General features: G+C 39.0%; 1 protein-coding gene across 1 annotated transcript in view; it reads right to left on the reverse strand.

Moving 5' to 3' along the window:
* trpm4a (transient receptor potential cation channel, subfamily M, member 4a) overlaps positions 1–3980 on the reverse strand; it is a 45297-nt gene extending 41317 nt beyond the window's left edge. The window contains exon 1 of the mRNA XM_071905197.2: positions 3852–3980. Coding sequence (XP_071761298.2) covers positions 3852–3980 — 129 coding nt within the window. The remainder of the gene's footprint in view (positions 1–3851) is intronic.
* Positions 3981–17803: the final 13823 nt, after the last annotated feature.

Raw genomic sequence — 17803 nt, forward strand, 5'->3', positions numbered from 1 at the left:
TTTGATGGGAAGAAATGTTAGTGACTGGACCTCCTTGAATTTTAGTTGAATACCCCTGCACTAGAGGGTGACAGAAAACGCAACACATTTGTAAATAAAGCACAGCAAAGCTGCTGGACTACAGAGGCCCCAAAGGACAAACCTAGCCAAGGACCGTGCATAAAGGATAATAGCTAAGCTAAACGTACCTACGGAGAAGTGTCGCCGGTCTAGCGTTGCCAGATTTTTCTCCTGCTGAAGGTTACATGTGGACTCCAGGAAGAGTAGCTGTTACCTTGGTAACAACTAATGGGGATCCAAATAAACAATAAGCATGTCCCACAATGACAAGTGAAGAGGTAGGTAGCAAGTTTACTAGTGTAACAAGTTTACTTGCTTGCTTTATTGATTCCGCCATTACGAGAATTTTTTCAGGAATGGGAGGGGGTGAGGGCCACTTTTAAACAGCAAGGGAGGAGACAAGCTACTTTAAAAAAAATTAAAAGCTACTGAATGGACCAGGAGAAGCTTCCGGAGTGGAATTTGACAACAAGCTTTAGAAAAGAGGTGAACACAGCAACACAGTTGGTACACTGATATAGAGTTTACCTCTGAGGCATTAAATGAGAACTAGGGTGGCGATGGAAATGCCTTTTGTGTGTGCGTGTTTGTGTGTGCGTGCGTGCGTGCGTGCGCTGCCTTCACATTATTATGAAGCGAGGAATGTGAGATTGTGATCACAAGACAGTGAAACAGAGAGAGGATAGAGAAATCAACAAACAGAAAGAAACAGTAGGAAAGGGAAGAGGGAGAAGGAGATGGGAAGGAGAGGGAGAGCGGAGGGAGGTATCAACTGTTTGAGATTAAACAAGGAGGGAGGTGACGTAAGGTGGCGGGCAGGCAAATGAAAGACAGAAAGAGAAGGAGAGAGAAATGTTAGGAATGCAAGAAGATGGAATCAAGTTGTGACATGAGGGAGGGGTGCCAACGCTGTTCGAGGAGAAGAAAATCCACCATCATGACATCATGATCACATGCTTGCTCACATTAAGTTAATTTTGTTTGTACAACAACCATGTGTATTAATAACATACTACAGAGTGCCCTTCCTTTCCAAGAGAGTTTCTTAATGCATAAAAACTTGTCAATACAAGAACAAGCTGTAAAATAATCTTGAGGCTCCTACATTGAGGCTACCGGTTAAACCTGTCTAGCTATTGACAACTGTATGCTTCCTTGTTATTAGTGTCATGTTCACACACTAGAGGAAAACTCCCCTTTGGATCCTCTCCCACTATTCAATCAGTCTGTCATGTTCAATGCATTCCAGGAGTTATTTTGTGATGTAATTTACTTTTTTGGTGTACCTACTTTCCTTCAACCTGCCTCATCTACTTCTACTTCAGTTAGCAGTTTTCAACGTTTCCCAGAATGACCTGCACACCTTACTAAAGCACATATCTTGTGCCAACATTGCATTCTGGTCTATTGAGGCTACTGTGGGTGGCGAAATTGGTCTGCCTCTTACACAATGGATTTCTCCCTGTATGATTGTAAACGTCAGTGCAAAATGGCAGCTCTAGAAAAAGCCCTTGCTTTTTGATTCTGAGTGACAAAAACCTTCTGTTTACCATTGATGTTTTAGAGGACTGAAAAATATTCTGCTTTTAATCTCCACTGTAGCCGCATTGGAAATGTCTCAACCTGATGTCTACATTTGGCCAATTATCCATGGGAATAAGAATACATCACTAAACAAATGGAAGGTATATTGTAGATAGCTCGTTTTAACAGTGTTAAAGTGTTTTAGGGTGGATTTTTCCTTTAGTTTGCAAAATAAAATGTATGGGGCAAATCGGAAACTAAACCGTAGAGTAAAGAAAGGTACATAAGATAAAGGTAGGCTATTGCAAAAGTGCAATGAAGAAGTAGGCCTACCTGCTCTTGGCCTAGCTGTGTGTGGGATCAATTTACCCCCACCCTGGGGCAAACTGAGCCAAGGGACCACTTTTTTTTTTTTTTTTAAATTGTATTTTCATTCTTCTTTCATTTAGCTGCATTCTTACCAGTTAATTTGAAAGTCAACATCCTGAAATATATGTGGAAGCATTTGTGTTAGTTCTGTCTCATTTTTCCTTGCCAAGATAACAATTTGAGTACAAACTGGCTCATCTTACCCCGCTCTCGCCTACCTGCTCTTGGCCTAGCTGTGTGTGTGCACTCATGATATGCATGCATACCTTTGAGCGTGTGCATACATGAATACCTGTGAGTGTGTATGTGTATGTGTGTGTGTGTGTGTGTGTGTGTGTGTGTGTGTGTCTGTGTGTCTGTGTTTGGGTATCATATCTAATCTTTAACACCAGTGCAAATATTTCAGTTCTCCACTCTAACAACCCCACCAAGCCAAGAGACAAGCAAGTGAACAAGATCAAAAAGATTGTGTGCTTTTCATAGTAGACCTTCACATGGTCCATTGGTATCCCGATGATAATTTGTTAACCTGAAATTCAGCACACAATTAATAAGACTAAGATCAATCAATCAATCTGCAGCCACTGTTTCAGAGCCTGTGACATTTAATTTCATGAAATGCCCTTCTACTATTTATGGTTTGCAGCTTGTGAAGGGATTATGAGTCCAACCTTTGGTCCTGTCAGCTTAGCTCACACTGTTTTCACAATAACAAGAGAAATGCGGCATCTTCATCAGAGAAACTCAACTTTCTACAACATGACTTCTTCAAAAAGAAAAAAGAAAAAAACATGGAAAACACAGCTTAAGCAGGAATAGACCAATGCTTACCCTCTTTCAGCTTGTTTATGATTGAGTTTGCCAATTACTTTAAAATCACTGAAACATATGAAAAAAATGAATAGAAAGGCCAAAAAATGTATATGTCCATGTCCCAGTCCTTGCTATTTTAATTTCTCTTACCTTGTGCATGTGATTCTTATATTGAATATTTTGATTGTGCACATTTGTTGTTATTTTCTTGTTCATTTGTGTTACAGCTACATATCCACCATTGTTGGTTGATATTTTGTTGCATTTTGGTTTGCTCTTTCCCTACATAGTTTTGTACATTTTCCTTGCAATTAAATGTATATAGCCTATGTATGCCAAAAAAAAAAAAAAAGACTATAGAATGCTTCATTCTATCATTCTGCCGATATAGCCTTAAAGACATTTCAGTTAAGAGTGGTGGACCAGTCTTACATTTAGGCCTGTTCTCACAGTTTTCCATTTAGTATTGATGTAAAATCATATTTGTCAAATTTGATTAAATCGATCATCAACAAACAGAAGGAAAATCAAATTGTGCGTCATTTTGAACTATTTATTTCCTAAAAGATAGCCAATGATCATAAGGAAATCATAAGGAAAATACATTTCTAAAACTGAAACTGAAAATAGGCTAAATGAGTGAGATATTGTTTTGAAGCCAATAAATGGCCAGCTCTTTCTGTTTGTTCTAAGGGTGAGAGAAAGACTTCAAAGATATTACATAATCACACTAAAGCCTGATTAAATAAGGTCGGATCACTCAGACTTGCCAACAGTGACAGCCTGAGGCATTTCGCTCTTTCAAGTCTCAACTCGCACAAACGGTAGCTTCATGCACTTCAGATAAAAGCCCTACATTATAAAGCCACAGTTAGACCTGGATCAGACGGACTTAGTCCCGGCAAGAATAGTAGGCCTATGTGGTTAGATTGCCTATTATTTAGCACTCAAAACTAAGAAAACTTTAATCACAAATCAGCCAGTCACTTCAGTTATCACGGATAAAATATGGATCAACTCACAGCCAAGTCAACCTGCGCCCGCAGCTCTGCTATCTACAGATATTTACAATTCAGCGCTCATACCTGATCCTTCTCCGACTTTTTAGCTCCTACTTTTCCACCTACTCCGTCCTTCTCTGTCTCCGGAGCCTTCATCGCTCCTGCTCTGCTAGAGTTTAGTCCGGAGCAGAAAGCAGCAGGTCGGATCTCCATCCTGCAGCTCCGCCCACAGCCTCCACTACACCTATAGACACTGCTCAACTTTCAACACCTTTAAAGGTTCTGTCAGATCAAATTGGTAACAGGAAAATCTGACATAAATATGAACCATCAATTTATGATGTGCATATTATGCAGTATAAGTGCTGACATTCCATTAAGGCCTCCTGCTGGAACTAAGAGGTGGATACATAAGAATGGCATGACGTTGTGGGCCACACCCACAAAATGTGGTGCAAGTGATATGCCCACTTTATCTCTATGGGCAAAACAAAAAATCAACATTTTCTGTGGTTGCTTTTTCTATGTTCTGATAATCTATGTGAAATGTATATGGTGTAAATAATTGTCCTTACCTTTTCAGTTATCAAAGAACTGCATTATCATTAAAATGTCACAAAATGCTAACAAGCTAGCAAACTTCCATACAAACTTCCGTCATGTTAGCATTTTGAGACTTAAAGAATTTTTTTTTTTAATGATCCTGCTGCTGTTTGACAACCGTGAAAAGGTAACGTCAAATTATTTACACCATATACATTTCACATAAATTATTAGAACACTGAAAAAATAACCACAGAAAATGTCGATTTACTGTTTTGCTCCTAGAAATGATATAGGGTTTCGCACTTGTACCGCACTTTGCAGGCGTGGCCTTTTTGCCGCGTCATCGCCATTATATGGAAGCCCATTCCCGCCAAATAAAATAAAAAACGACTAAATTGTGAGTTTTTTTCTCAGAATTCTGACTTTATTTCTCAGAATTCTGACTTTTTATCTCACAATTCTGACTTTATTTCTCAGAATTCAGACTTTTTTTTTTTTTCACGATTCTGAGTTTATCTCGGAATTCTGACTTTTTTTTTTCTTGCAAAAAAAAAACAGTCAGAATTCCGAGATATAAAGTCAGAATTCTGAGAAATAAAGTCGGAATTCTGAGAAATAAAGTCAGAATTGTGAGAAAAAAAGTCAGAATTGTGAGATAAAAAGTCAGAATTGTGAGAAAAAAAGTCAGAATTGTGAGAAAAAAGGTCAGAATTGTGAGATATAAAGTCAGAATTATGAGATATAGTCAGAATTCTGAGATATAAAGTCAGAATTGTGAGGAAAAAAGTCAGAATTCTGAGAAATAAAGTCAGAATTCTGAGATATAAAGTCAGAATTGTGAGAAAAAAAAGTCAGAATTCTAAGAAATAAAGTCCGAATTTTGAGATATAAAGTCAGAATTGAGTCGTTTTTTATTTTATTGAGTGGCGGGAATGGGCTTCCATACCATTCTGTTCAGAGATGGATGCTAGAGCTGAAAACTACGGGGCCTCCCAGGGGTCACCTGGTAGACATTTTTTTGGGGGGACATCCATGTGTACAGGGTGTCACCTGATTAATGCCAGTTCATGACAGAGAGCCCCCCCTGTAATATCACACTCAGCTCAGCTGATTTGTCCAGGACACTGATTACAAATTCGAGGGTATGGATTTTGCAAACTTTGGTTCATTACTAGTGAGATGTAAAACAAACATCATTGCCTAACCCAAGTTCTGCCTCCATCAGGAAGACAAGGCACACTTCAAACACACTTCAATGTGGCGTGTGTGAGGACATTCCAATTGACATGACCCGGTTCACTTGCTTCCTCTCCTCGCATCTCCTCCTCATTTCCCCCGTGACCTTTGACCGAGGAGTCAAGGAGGAGACACAAGGCGAGGAGACAAGGAGAAATCATTACCAAATGGAATTTGGAGTTGCTGCTCGTCGCCGACAGCCTGCAAATCACACTGTGCCTGCGATAATTTACCACACGTTTTCACTGAAAAAAAAAACAATTTAGCATAACAAACTATGTTATTGTATTGAGCAGCTGTGTTGTTTTGAGTCATGTGCCGACTTGTGGTTTTCCCCTTGCTGTAGGCTACTTAGATACCATTTAGTCGAACGACTCATTCATTTACCTATACAGAAAACTGGAACTCAACTCAACATGGCAGTTGTATTGAACACTCAAGATTCTGCTTGTCTCAGACAGCTTGCAGATACTGTGTCTGCTGTGTTTGGTGAAGCTCGCAGCTGCAGTTTTCAGCTTGGTTGGTAGTTATTTGTTTTGCATATTGGCGTAACTAATCTTTTAATTTTTCTCAAGCAATATTGCAAATAAATAGTTTGCAAAATATTTTCTAAATAACAAACACACATACCAATTACAAAGTTACTATTATAGTGTTTCTCTCAACATATAAAACAGACAAGCAGAACCAGTAAAATTATAACTGTTAAAAAATAAAACACTTTGCATGACTTCTCAGGACTTGCCCAGAAATTATGAAGACCGCAGGACTTGAAGTGTGACACACTTGAGAAATGTCTCTTGCACAAGTGCTTAGCAAATTGTCAAAACTCAATGGAAAGCTGACGTTAGCGGCGAGGTTTACATAGGATTATCAAAGATTGTGCATCTCTCGCCATCTCTTGTCAGCATACTAGCAAAGCTAACTGGTAAGTATCATTAACTTAATTTAATATAGCCCCTTAAATGCTATAAACTAGCATAGCTTAGCCTACTTAGTGGAGAAGAAAAGTTACCATTTGCTAACTTCAAACAGCTAACAGACATCGGCTTAACTCAACTATAACCACTTCCACTAACCACACGTCAAACCTTTTGAGCTACTTAAAAAGACACCACAGCTTTTAAAAGACCACCACCTAGTGGTGGCATGAGTGACAACTTATTTTAGCTGCAATGCCAGTTTTCCACTGCTTGGTCCTTGCTGCAAAACCTCTCGCCTCAGCGACGTGCCATAAGTCGGTTAATAGCCTACAGAAGCTAGCCCAACGGTAACATAAAAATGGCCGCTGTTCCGACCATCCAGGAACGTTGATTTGAGTGGGAAAGACCGTTCTATCCATTCAAGTTCTGTGATGAAGACCAATTGCTCAATCTAAGGAAAAAACCTGAAAAACTCAAAATTTCGATTCATTTTGAGGTACAGGCTCATACAGGTACCAAACAGCATGTCTATGGGACATTTCTGAATAGCTGGTACAGTGGGTGGGACATCCTGTTGTGATTTAGTACCTATTTAGTACCAAGATCTTTGACCAAGATTTACCAAGATCTTTGATCTCTGCTTTTCTCTGTTTCACTGCACCATGCAACTTTGACCACTCCAACTATTTATTAAACAAGGATTTTCATTTTTGACATTATAAGTAAATCACACTTTAAAATAGAGTAAATTGTGTGTCAATCAATTTGTGTGTGCATTCTGAATGACTAAAAGAGGCATGCTGAGGTTTTTCCTGATGGACCAATGTCAGTTCTTGTCCATTCCTTACTCTGAGTTCCTCTGAGAACTTTCCTAAATCACTCCTAAGCTAGAACTCCTTGCTAGGAAGTTTTAGGCTAAGTTAAGAGCTCTCTGAGAGTATTCTCAGAATGTTTGTGAGTACGGCCCCAGATCACTTGGGTAATTCATTGAAAACAGATGAGTTGAATTACCTCATGTACTTGAATGTGATTGGAGCAAACAAAATGCCTTGTTCCGCCCATCTTCCTGATATGGGTTAACAAGTATCCTGTGAGAATAGGATCACTCAAGGCATGGACTAGGGAAAGGAGAAAGAAAATAAGCTACGTAGAATGCAGGCAAAAATGAATCCTATGTGTCACTGTGAAGGCTGCACCAATCGCCGCACAACAGTGTTAGTACTGCCCCACTTCACTCACTTACCTCCACCTCTCTCTTCTTCTTTGTTCACATTTTCTTTGTTCAAGTTTATGGTACGTTTACATTCATAATACACATACATTTTTATAGAGATCAGTCGCCATTCGGTTGTTTTCTTTCAGAACCATGATGTCTAGGAAACTGATGTTGGATGTGCTGTAGTTCATAGTGAAGTGCAAATGTTTGCTCCGTGCATTCATTTCACCCATAGAAATCTGAAAACCAACTTCAGCCTTGTGAGGACAAAATATCACATAATTATGAAAAAAGATCTTTTTATTGTGAGATAACCTGGCAAAAAAATCTTTCAAGATGAATGCAACATAGTGTAGGTTCTCATATCCAATCTATCAAGTATTTATTAGGAATGAATCATTACTTTGAGCTGCAGTTTAGAATAAGATTTTAAATGTAGTTAATTGAAAGTGTACTGACCTCAACCCTGATACATACAAGTGGGTTAGTAAAAAAATTGTTGTAAAAAAATGTTTGCGCACACATTACTTTCGTTCCTTTCCCTGATTGATTACAATACTAGACTTCATTGCACATACATAAACCAATAGATTTGTGTATGCTTCCATATATCGAGATAACGTCCGTGGAGAGTTAGGGCTCAGAGCAGGACTGTCGTCCCTCAGGAAAGGAAGGAAGTCAGAGGACAAATAAAACAGACCCTCCCCTCTGTGCAACTCCAGAAATTACAGCCCTATTTTTACCATGAATACGCTCATCAAGGAAACAAAGACACACACAGATTCAGACATTCTCACACATAGACATACACACAGTGGTGTTCTCTCAGCTTCCCTCAACACGTACGCACCAGAGCATGTATTGGTGTGCATTCAAACAATTCCAGTCATCTTTCCAAGTCAACCCTCTAATCTCAGACAAGATTTGTCTCCTATGAGCCATAGCAAAGCACAACATCCTGTCATTTAAACCTCCAAACACAAGACCCCCTGCTTCCCAGTTATATAAGTAAATACAGTAAAACTGCTGTGTCCATGGTACTAATTGTAAATTTGAAGTGAAAAGGAACATTGTTGTCTTGCTTTGCATTCTTTTGCTCTGGCGGAAGTTACCTCCTATGTTACTCTGCATAGACTGTAATGATGTTTGAACCAGCAATAAACCCTTGACTCTGTGTGTGTGTGTGTGTGTGTGTGTGTGAGTGAGTGTGTGTGAGAGTGTGTGTCAGTGTGAGAGTGTGTGTCAGCCTCCCAGGGGCCAGGGAGATTAAGGAGACAGTACAGGAAACAGTAACCCAGCATTTGGACAACTCAGGAAACCCACATCCTGCCATGTCTGCCTGCTATACCTTAAGGAAGGCAGACGTTATGCAACATGCCAATCTACCATGCCGAAATATGGAACAGTGGGACTTTGTAATTCCCAAACTGCATTAGTATTGTCCCTAGTGCCCTACCAACAAGTTAAGTATCATGGCATTTTCACATGATGGTGAGCCAAAGTTGTTTTTTTCCACACTTTTTTGGAAACGGTGCTATGAAATTTTCGCATTTTGGCAGCCCCAAGTGGCAGCAAGAGGTAACTGTTTGAAAAATGTGCACTTCAATACCAAAGGTGATGTCAGTAAAATGCACACAACCTGCTCAAGTTTACCAAAATGGGCAATAAATATCATATGGCTGCATCACTCACAGGGCCGCACCACTCTCTGGCCACTGTTGCTAGTTCAATATCGCCATCTGCTGTTGTGGAGGTTAAGCACATTGGAAATTCAGTTTGTCAAGTTATAAACATTGAAATTTAAATATCTTGATCCTCTAATATTTTTGAAATGTTGTGCTGTCGGGTAACCTCCCTATCTGCATTTAAAAGCACATCACAAGGATTATGTTGAAAATTGACTGCAAGTGCTAATTGTGTTTTCTATAAGGATGTCAAGGAACCATTCAGCTCCACTAAAAATATGCTCAAGTAGAAACACAAGTAAATGTATTTTGTAATAGAGGAAACACACCAAAAAGAACAGATTTCCAAGTGGGACATCTCCAAAAACTGTAAAGCTGCTAAATTGGACAAATTTTTTATTTTTTTTTTTCATAAAAACTCTAGTTACAGGTGTGTTTCTCATAAATCTCAACAAAAATTGGATCTGTTCTACACGCACGCACACACACACACAAACACCAAACATGGCATCCATTTAAGCATATTCTGGACATCAAATGAAGCTAGATGTACCTTTTTTTTTTTCATAAAAACTCTAGTTAGAGGTGTGTTTCTCATAAATCTCAACAAAAATTGGATCTGTTCTACACGCACGCACACACACACACGCACACACACACACACACACACACACACACACACACACACAAACACCAAACATGGCATCCATTTAAGCATATTCTGGACATCAAATGAAGCTAGATGTACCTTTTGTCACTGGGGCTGTACTATTTTGGCAAAAAGGTACAACCTGATTTATACCTACCCATTTGATTTTCCTCAAATTTGTTTCATTACTCATCAAGCCAAAAGTTCTTCAGAGCAATGTATGATTTGCATCCAGTAATTTATGCAGTCAGTGGATGGTAATCCTGCAAACTCAATGGATTATAGACTGTAGAGTCCTTTGGCCATAGAACATGTGATGTGTGACTGTCAAACTTAGACTCAAACATTTTGACATGTAAAAATGTCTCCATGTTTTGCAGAAATATGTTGGCAATTTGTCCAAAGATAGGATCCCCAGTTTGCATCCAACACAAGATACTTCTGACAATAGGTAATTCCATCAATCTTGAGAAATTGCCATTGGTTTAAAGGCTTTGTGGTCGACTCTCCATTCATCAAAAAGGACATAACAGTAGCATCTGAGAGGAAGCCGATATTAACAGGTGGCTAACTACCAGTGACTGATAGTTTGTAAGCTTGATGATACTGATGTTTCAGTGACTATCTACAGCATGGGTTGATGAAACTGTTCACGACAGGCATTAGTCGAATTAAATAATGGTGCTAATAATGGTGGTGCTTCAAACTGCATGCATCAACAGTGTCTCAATGGCCCAAAAACACAGAGGACATGTAAGAGAAAGTACCGTTTGGGTTTGATTCTTTCCTCAGGAAACTGAATGAAAAGAGATGGTCTTTTCTCCATATATGGATTTTTTCCTGCAAAAGACCAATATGGTCTTCTGACAACTCAAACCAAAGGACATTTCATCAATTTCTTTAAGCTCTAACAGGAATCTCCAATGAGGATCTCCATCTGGGACTCCGATCATCACAGAAAGCAGCTTCAACAAACACATTCTTTCACATGTTCTTTCTGTATTCTGTTTGAAGCTGCAGTTTTCTGGGATTCTTACTGGTTCATCCAGTCTATCAAGTGGGCCAGTACCTCTCTCCTTGAAATGCTTTGAGCACTTCTGCCAACTCAAAAGGTACAATACCCTCCAAAATGTCATGCATAATATCTGGAGGCAAACCATGAACAACATGGAAATTGCCAGAGTAGAAAGGTGAATTTCTTTGGATGCCATATCGTGTGGACGAGGAACGGTCGTGCATAACTCCATCTGCATAGTGGTTGTATTCATGGACTGTTCTTAAATGAAGCTGCATCACAGATCATTTGGAGTTCATCTCTGTCCATTGTGCAGGACCTGTATGCCTTCATGACTTGAAGACCATAAGAGGCATTGAAGCCTCTGAGAAAAGAGTCAGAATTCTGAGGAAAAAAGTCAGAATTCTGAGAATAAAGTAAATAATAAATAAATTCTGACTTTAAACTCAGAACTCTAATACATTTTTCACATGTGGCCCTAATCCTCTTCTGTACAGATCTGCACTGACAACCTCTACCAAACAGGCAATACTTTTCAACATCTTACACATTGCAAGGGAGTTGCATTGCTGACTGATTGAGTCTTAGGGTGCAGATTCCTAAATACATAATAAAAGGCAAGGGTTTTGTGCTTTTTTTGATCTAATGGATTTACTATCTCAAACTCATCAGCATATACAATTATATTAAGCAAATTTTGAAAAAGCGGGATGATTCACAAATGCTTACCCATCTTCAAAACAGCACACCTTCCACAGATTGATGAGGCCTGAAAACATCTTCCTTCACATTTTCATTTTGCAATTGTAGTTCAGGGTTTGAAGAATTTGAACATATTGAAAAGTTCTATATTCCTCATCATATGGCCACTGAATTTATATTCTATTGGTTCAACAAAGGCAAGATATTACTTGCCTCTTTTCCACTGAGTAGAACACTCTGTCAATCCTTGTCAGACAAAACTGTGTGCTATTGTATTATATGTCTGTGCTGCTGTTGTATCATCCAATTGGTGTGAATGGCAAATCTTTTGAATTTAATTTAACTGAATCTCATTGGATGCCTCAGAGGATGTGGTGCAACTGTCAACAATACTTTGGATAGTGGTTGAAGCAAGTATGTTCTCCAGTTGAATAAATGTTAGAGCCAGGCTTCTTGTCACATCTTCCTATTTAACTTAATCACTCTCCTCACTGGAATCTGCCCCTCCAAAGTCCATGTCTGTACTTTGAAATGTAATGTTTCCATTCTTATTTAATCAATACTGCTGGTGAGGTGGAGTATGTCATTGATGTGTGATGCGTATGAAGACTGGACTGCAGTTTTTTCAATACACAAGAAACAGATTTGCCCTTTGTTATGTGATCATTATAAACTCGTCACCCTATGTTCACACTGTGGGCATCATATCTCAAGGTTAATTTCTAGTGCTGGGAAGTTCGAGTCTTTTTGGGGATTCATTCATTTCAGACGAGAACCTCAAAATGAATTTAGCCCAGTAGAGGGCAGGGCATGCTAATTTACTAGTATTGTAGTCAATGTAATACATGCATGGCGTCAAGATATTTATGATTTTCTTTCTCTGTTGATTGATGTTTAATGTTGACCAGTGACCTCATTCCCCCATTCAAATTTCAAAGCTCCTGAAAACGCTCATCTCAGAAAGTGGTGTATGATTGTCTCCTCCTCAGATAGCTCAACAAGTTCATGACTTGCCCTTGGTATCAAAGGTTCAAGTCAAGTCGAGTTCAAGTCCTGGGTGATGCTGAGTAAACATGCTTATCCTGAATTTCCCAGGGGATCAATAAAGTGCTATCTTATCTTATCTTATCCACCAATCACAACGGGTGTCACATGTGCAGCAGGTTAATCAGGGGCACGGTTAGGTTTTGTCAGTTGTCTGTAATTAGTTAAACCAGTGATTAGCATGGATGGAATGCATTGCATTTTACTTGAAAGACTACTGTTTAATCTAATACAAATTCTATAATTTTAACTTCAACACTATCAGTGCTAATCAGAATATAAACTTGGTCCAAAAAATTACTTTCTTTTTTTGTTTTTTGGCTATAAAATCTGTAGCTTTGCTTACACAGCCATGAAGTGGGTGTGCAACAACCATCCCGGTCTCCCCTAGACTACACGTCAAACATTTATTCATACATCCTTTAGTTAAAAGGGAATTGAAAAAGAGATAGCAAAAAAGTAGGTCCATTTTAACAACGTAATTGCAAAATACTGATTTTGTTATGACAATTTTCAATATGTGGGCTGAAATGTATCTAAAATACAATGTTTGGGTACCTTTTTACATTAGTTTAAAAGCGTGTTTTTTCCTGTTCCTATAAAGGGTTTTTGGAGAAGCCTAGGCCTACTTGGTTGTCATTGGACAGCGATGATATGCTGTAGCCTATGACTGCAAGAGGGTTAAGGAACTTTGGGAGAAAATAACCCTTGTAAATAAGGTACTCAACCTGTCATTAATTAAAGATGCTGCATTATGCATGCTAGGTATCTTACCTGAGAATGTGCCTCTACACCGACGTGTATGAAATAACTATGAAATAAAAACTATGAAATGAAAAAAACTATGAAATAAAAAAAATGCTTTCATTTCATTTTGGAAATCAGCCATGCATTTCTTTAAGTTATATGACAATGTGGGCTTTGAATTATGAAATCCACAAATGTCATAATGTGGTCTATATAAGACAAAAAAAAAACATCAACAGCTCACTGATAATCTGGAAGAAGAAAGGTTGGATAGAGTCTGGATCTCAGCCTCTTGGAGCCTTAAAGGATAAGGCTGGTGTTTTTTAAAATACATTTCTTACCGTCAACAAATCCTATAAAAATAACAAAATCAGCAATGCGTTAACTCTACTCCTATTACTTTCCAACTTCCCACGTACCCTTTTTAGCCTTGAAACCAGAAGTCATTGGCTCCAATTGTAAGCTAAAAACCTTTAAATACAGCTCACAAAGACATAGTTTAAATTTAAAAAATCGCTAACTGTTACCATGAAAAGTCAGGCTATTGTAGTTATTACCAAATCACATTCAAATGGGAACAAATTCTTCATTATGACGGGGACTATTTTGGGTGCTATTGAAAACGTGTTTACGGTCGGCTTATTAAAGTCGAGATGAAACGGCATTTCGAGAGTATCTAACTTGCGTATCGTGACGTATTTCCGAGTGAAACAGGAAAGACAGGCGGGACATAACATTGGGAGAAATTTGATTTGAACGTTGAAAAGTGGGCGTGTCATAACACCCGAAGACACACCGAAATACCATGCTGTTGCTAGCTAGCTAACTAATGAATCTTAGCTCTGTGCGCTAAAAGTTGAAGATTGATTGATGGGTGGATGTCATGATATTATTGGTTGAAATTGGTTGAGTCCTGCTTACGTAAGCACACGGCATATTTTGTTTTACAGGAAGAAAACATGATTGAATTTTGATATAAGAATACAAAGAAATAGATTTTTTGTATTTTGTTTGGCATATATTGTTAAATAGGTGCACAATATGACCGGGGATGTGATCTAAAAGGGTTAAAAAGGCATTTTTCATTTCATCTTGACTTTAAGTTGTTTGAGGAAAAAGTCGGCTGGCCCAGTGCATCACAATGATGAAATATGCTGCCAGAGCAGCAGCATGGCTCTTTGACGTGTTTTTAATAGTTTTTTTAATACAATGGAGTTCTATGGCTACTGGGATATGGCTTTATTGGGCATCAGCTACATGGACGAGACTTGTTAGCAAAACAAATTCATTGCTGATTTTGTTATTTTCATAGGATTTGTTGATGGTAAGAAATGCATTAAAAAACACCAGCCTTATCCTTTAATATCAATATCAACAACCTGACACAGCAGACTTTGAGAGGATGGGGAGACTTGATCAAGATGGAGCCACCCATGTTTTCAATCCTTATACAATACACTGGTAGTGCCTTTGCCTTTGGGATCAATGTATGCACAGAGCTGATTATTTCATCCTCGGTTATCAACTGGTCTTAATTCTCATCATCCTTCCAAGTTTAGCAGGAGCTGCATCAGCTCATGCATCGACTCAGGCCACTAGCTTCCATTTATCATGGTGTTCTAGAAGAATATAGGTATCTGACAAGAGAGCAAAGGGGTACTTCTCACCAAGACCTTTCTCCAAGTCCCACATTTGAGAATCACATTTGAGCGCTGACTCCCACTTATTACTGCTACCCAGAGAGGGTGCACAGGGTGGGGAGAAGTCAACAATAAAACCAGGTACGTCAGACAAGGGGGTATAGAAGTATGTTTTGCCAACTGCCTTCTCAAGTTTCAACTTTCTTTATTTGTCCCAATGAGCAATTGGTTTTGAAGCAAGTATTAAAACATTACATGACTAAGACTGAAGAACCACAACAAATAACAGTCGCCAATGCAAGGTATCAATGAGTTCCAGGCATGCAGCATAAGACAAATAATCGTCGTCATCATCATGACATCTTGACTGACAATCATGACCTTCTGGTCACACTTGATTTGGATAGTCCAATAATAATAATAATAATACATTTTATTTGATACTCCACTTCCTATCAAGTGAATATAATGTGTCACTAAAATGTCTACCGAGTTTTAAGTGATACTCATATTTGTGTGAAAAGTAGTGTATAGACATTGAATGTCTGGGCTAGGGTTAATTTTAGGGTTAGGATTAATGTTAGAAATAGGGTCAGGTTACGGTTTAGGTTGAAAAATTGGTTCAGAGTTACATGCAATTACAGGCGATGCACCAAATAGGCAAACAACACCTTTTTTGAACATGTACTTTTTGTCACCTGATGAGTTGAGTATCAACATGGACTATCCACATGAAGTGTTACCGACCTTCCTTCTCCCCCTATCAACATTTGAGGAAGCCAAAGGCAGTAGGGACCAAGAGTCCATATGCCTGTAGTATTAAAACATGTATGGTTCATAGTCAAAGAAAATAAGGGTGTGATGAAGGAGCCTGGATGTCCAATTGATATCAACAACTTCAATAGCTGGGGCTATGTTAGATGGATCCTTAACATCACCAAGCAGGTTGGATGGAGGGAACATCCTGAGCTCGATGGCTAGACAGTTGAGGGTTTCTTAAAGCCTTGTCCATAGCTATTCACTATAGCCAAGTTACGTTTGTATACTGAGGAATCAATGCTAGGTATTGAATCCCATATGCTGAGACTCCAAAGTCCAGGTGTCGATTTGGAGCTGAGATATTGGAGGTTGGAGCATAAAGGTATCACTTCTCCCCAAGGACTTTGGAAACTTCCTGAGCAATAAATTCATAACCATCACTATTAAAAGCACTGATGAGTATTCACAATAGTAGGGCACTGTCACCATAAAGTGGCATTAAGTAATCTATGACCTTTATCTCCCTCTATTGACCAGTAGGAATTGCAACAGCATCAACAGAACTTAACTCATTCTACATAAGTCTCTTGCACTGCCCCACGCCCAGTCCTCCTGCTCCCTTGAGCTATGGTAGCCTGTAATTGACATACAATCACATTTTCACAATAGAGTGGAGTAAGCCAACCAATTAGAGCAGAGATCCAGCAGAAACATCTAGTGAAGAGGTAATATATCACCATGCTAAATCCTGGAATAATAGCACTGCTTCGTCATTTGCGTTTTTGGCTTGAGAACGAAATGTGTTGAGATGCCGGTCACCCGCTAGAAGAACCGTCCTCCATCGCTGAGCAGTTGAAGGCCAGTAGCTGTGTCGGAAATTGGGAGTGTCTCGAAACTCCAATGGATGGGGAGAGCACGGGCCAAAAGTGAGTTTTGAAAGCCAGAAAACTCACTTGGCCAAGTAATTGTTGTCATTGGCATTGATCAATAATGCTATCAACTGCCTGCGGATATATTAAGGTCAGTTTATGCTATGGGACAGTGCAAATCTTACTAATTGCACATTTAAAAATGACTATTATATATCAATAAAAGTATATTTGCATATGTAGCTTCAGTGACAGCTGGCTAACAGAGGGCACTGCCCTACCTAGACTTAAAATACGTTTTTCAAAACTCCAGACCATCGTCCAACCCTACACCCTCATACCTCCAGGTCATGGTCCAGTCCTACACCCTCATACCTTCAGAACATGGTCCTGCACCCCCTATTAGTATGACCTTTGACATTCCCACTCAGAACGGCAGTCCCCCCCCCCCCCCATATCTTCCACTGTAGACTGAAAACTCATCTCAATATCTCTTCTTTCTCTCTCATCTCTTCAATAAGTACCTTATGTCAACCTCTTGCCACTGGATGATGTCCCCTCTCTTCATTCTCAAAATATTCCTTCTACGTCTGCTTTGCTGTTATTTCTTTTCCTAGCTATCCACTCTTACAAAACCAATCTATGATCAGAGGAATAATGTAAAGGCACCAAGGCCCTGACCTTTGCACTCCTTAATCTCCTTAATTTTGGTTGTGTAATGTGTAAGTGTAATGTTGGTGATGCAGAAACTGAAGCATGTTCTACTGCTGCGCTGGTTGCAAGTGGCTCTGGATAGCTAAATATCCTGCCTGGACAAATTGGCACCCTCTGCCACTGTGCTTCATCTCATGTTTTATTACATGGCCGAGATGAAGCAACTAAATTAATCAAACAGTAAAGTTACAATGGATATGAATTCACTCTTATTCAGTACATACTGACTGACACATATTTCTTTCCATAAACATAGGCTAAATGATCTGAAATTTGTAACTAAATCACCCT

Source organism: Centroberyx gerrardi, chromosome 7 (assembly GCF_048128805.1).
Source record: "Centroberyx gerrardi isolate f3 chromosome 7, fCenGer3.hap1.cur.20231027, whole genome shotgun sequence".
In the NCBI taxonomy this organism is placed as follows: domain Eukaryota; kingdom Metazoa; phylum Chordata; class Actinopteri; order Beryciformes; family Berycidae; genus Centroberyx; species Centroberyx gerrardi.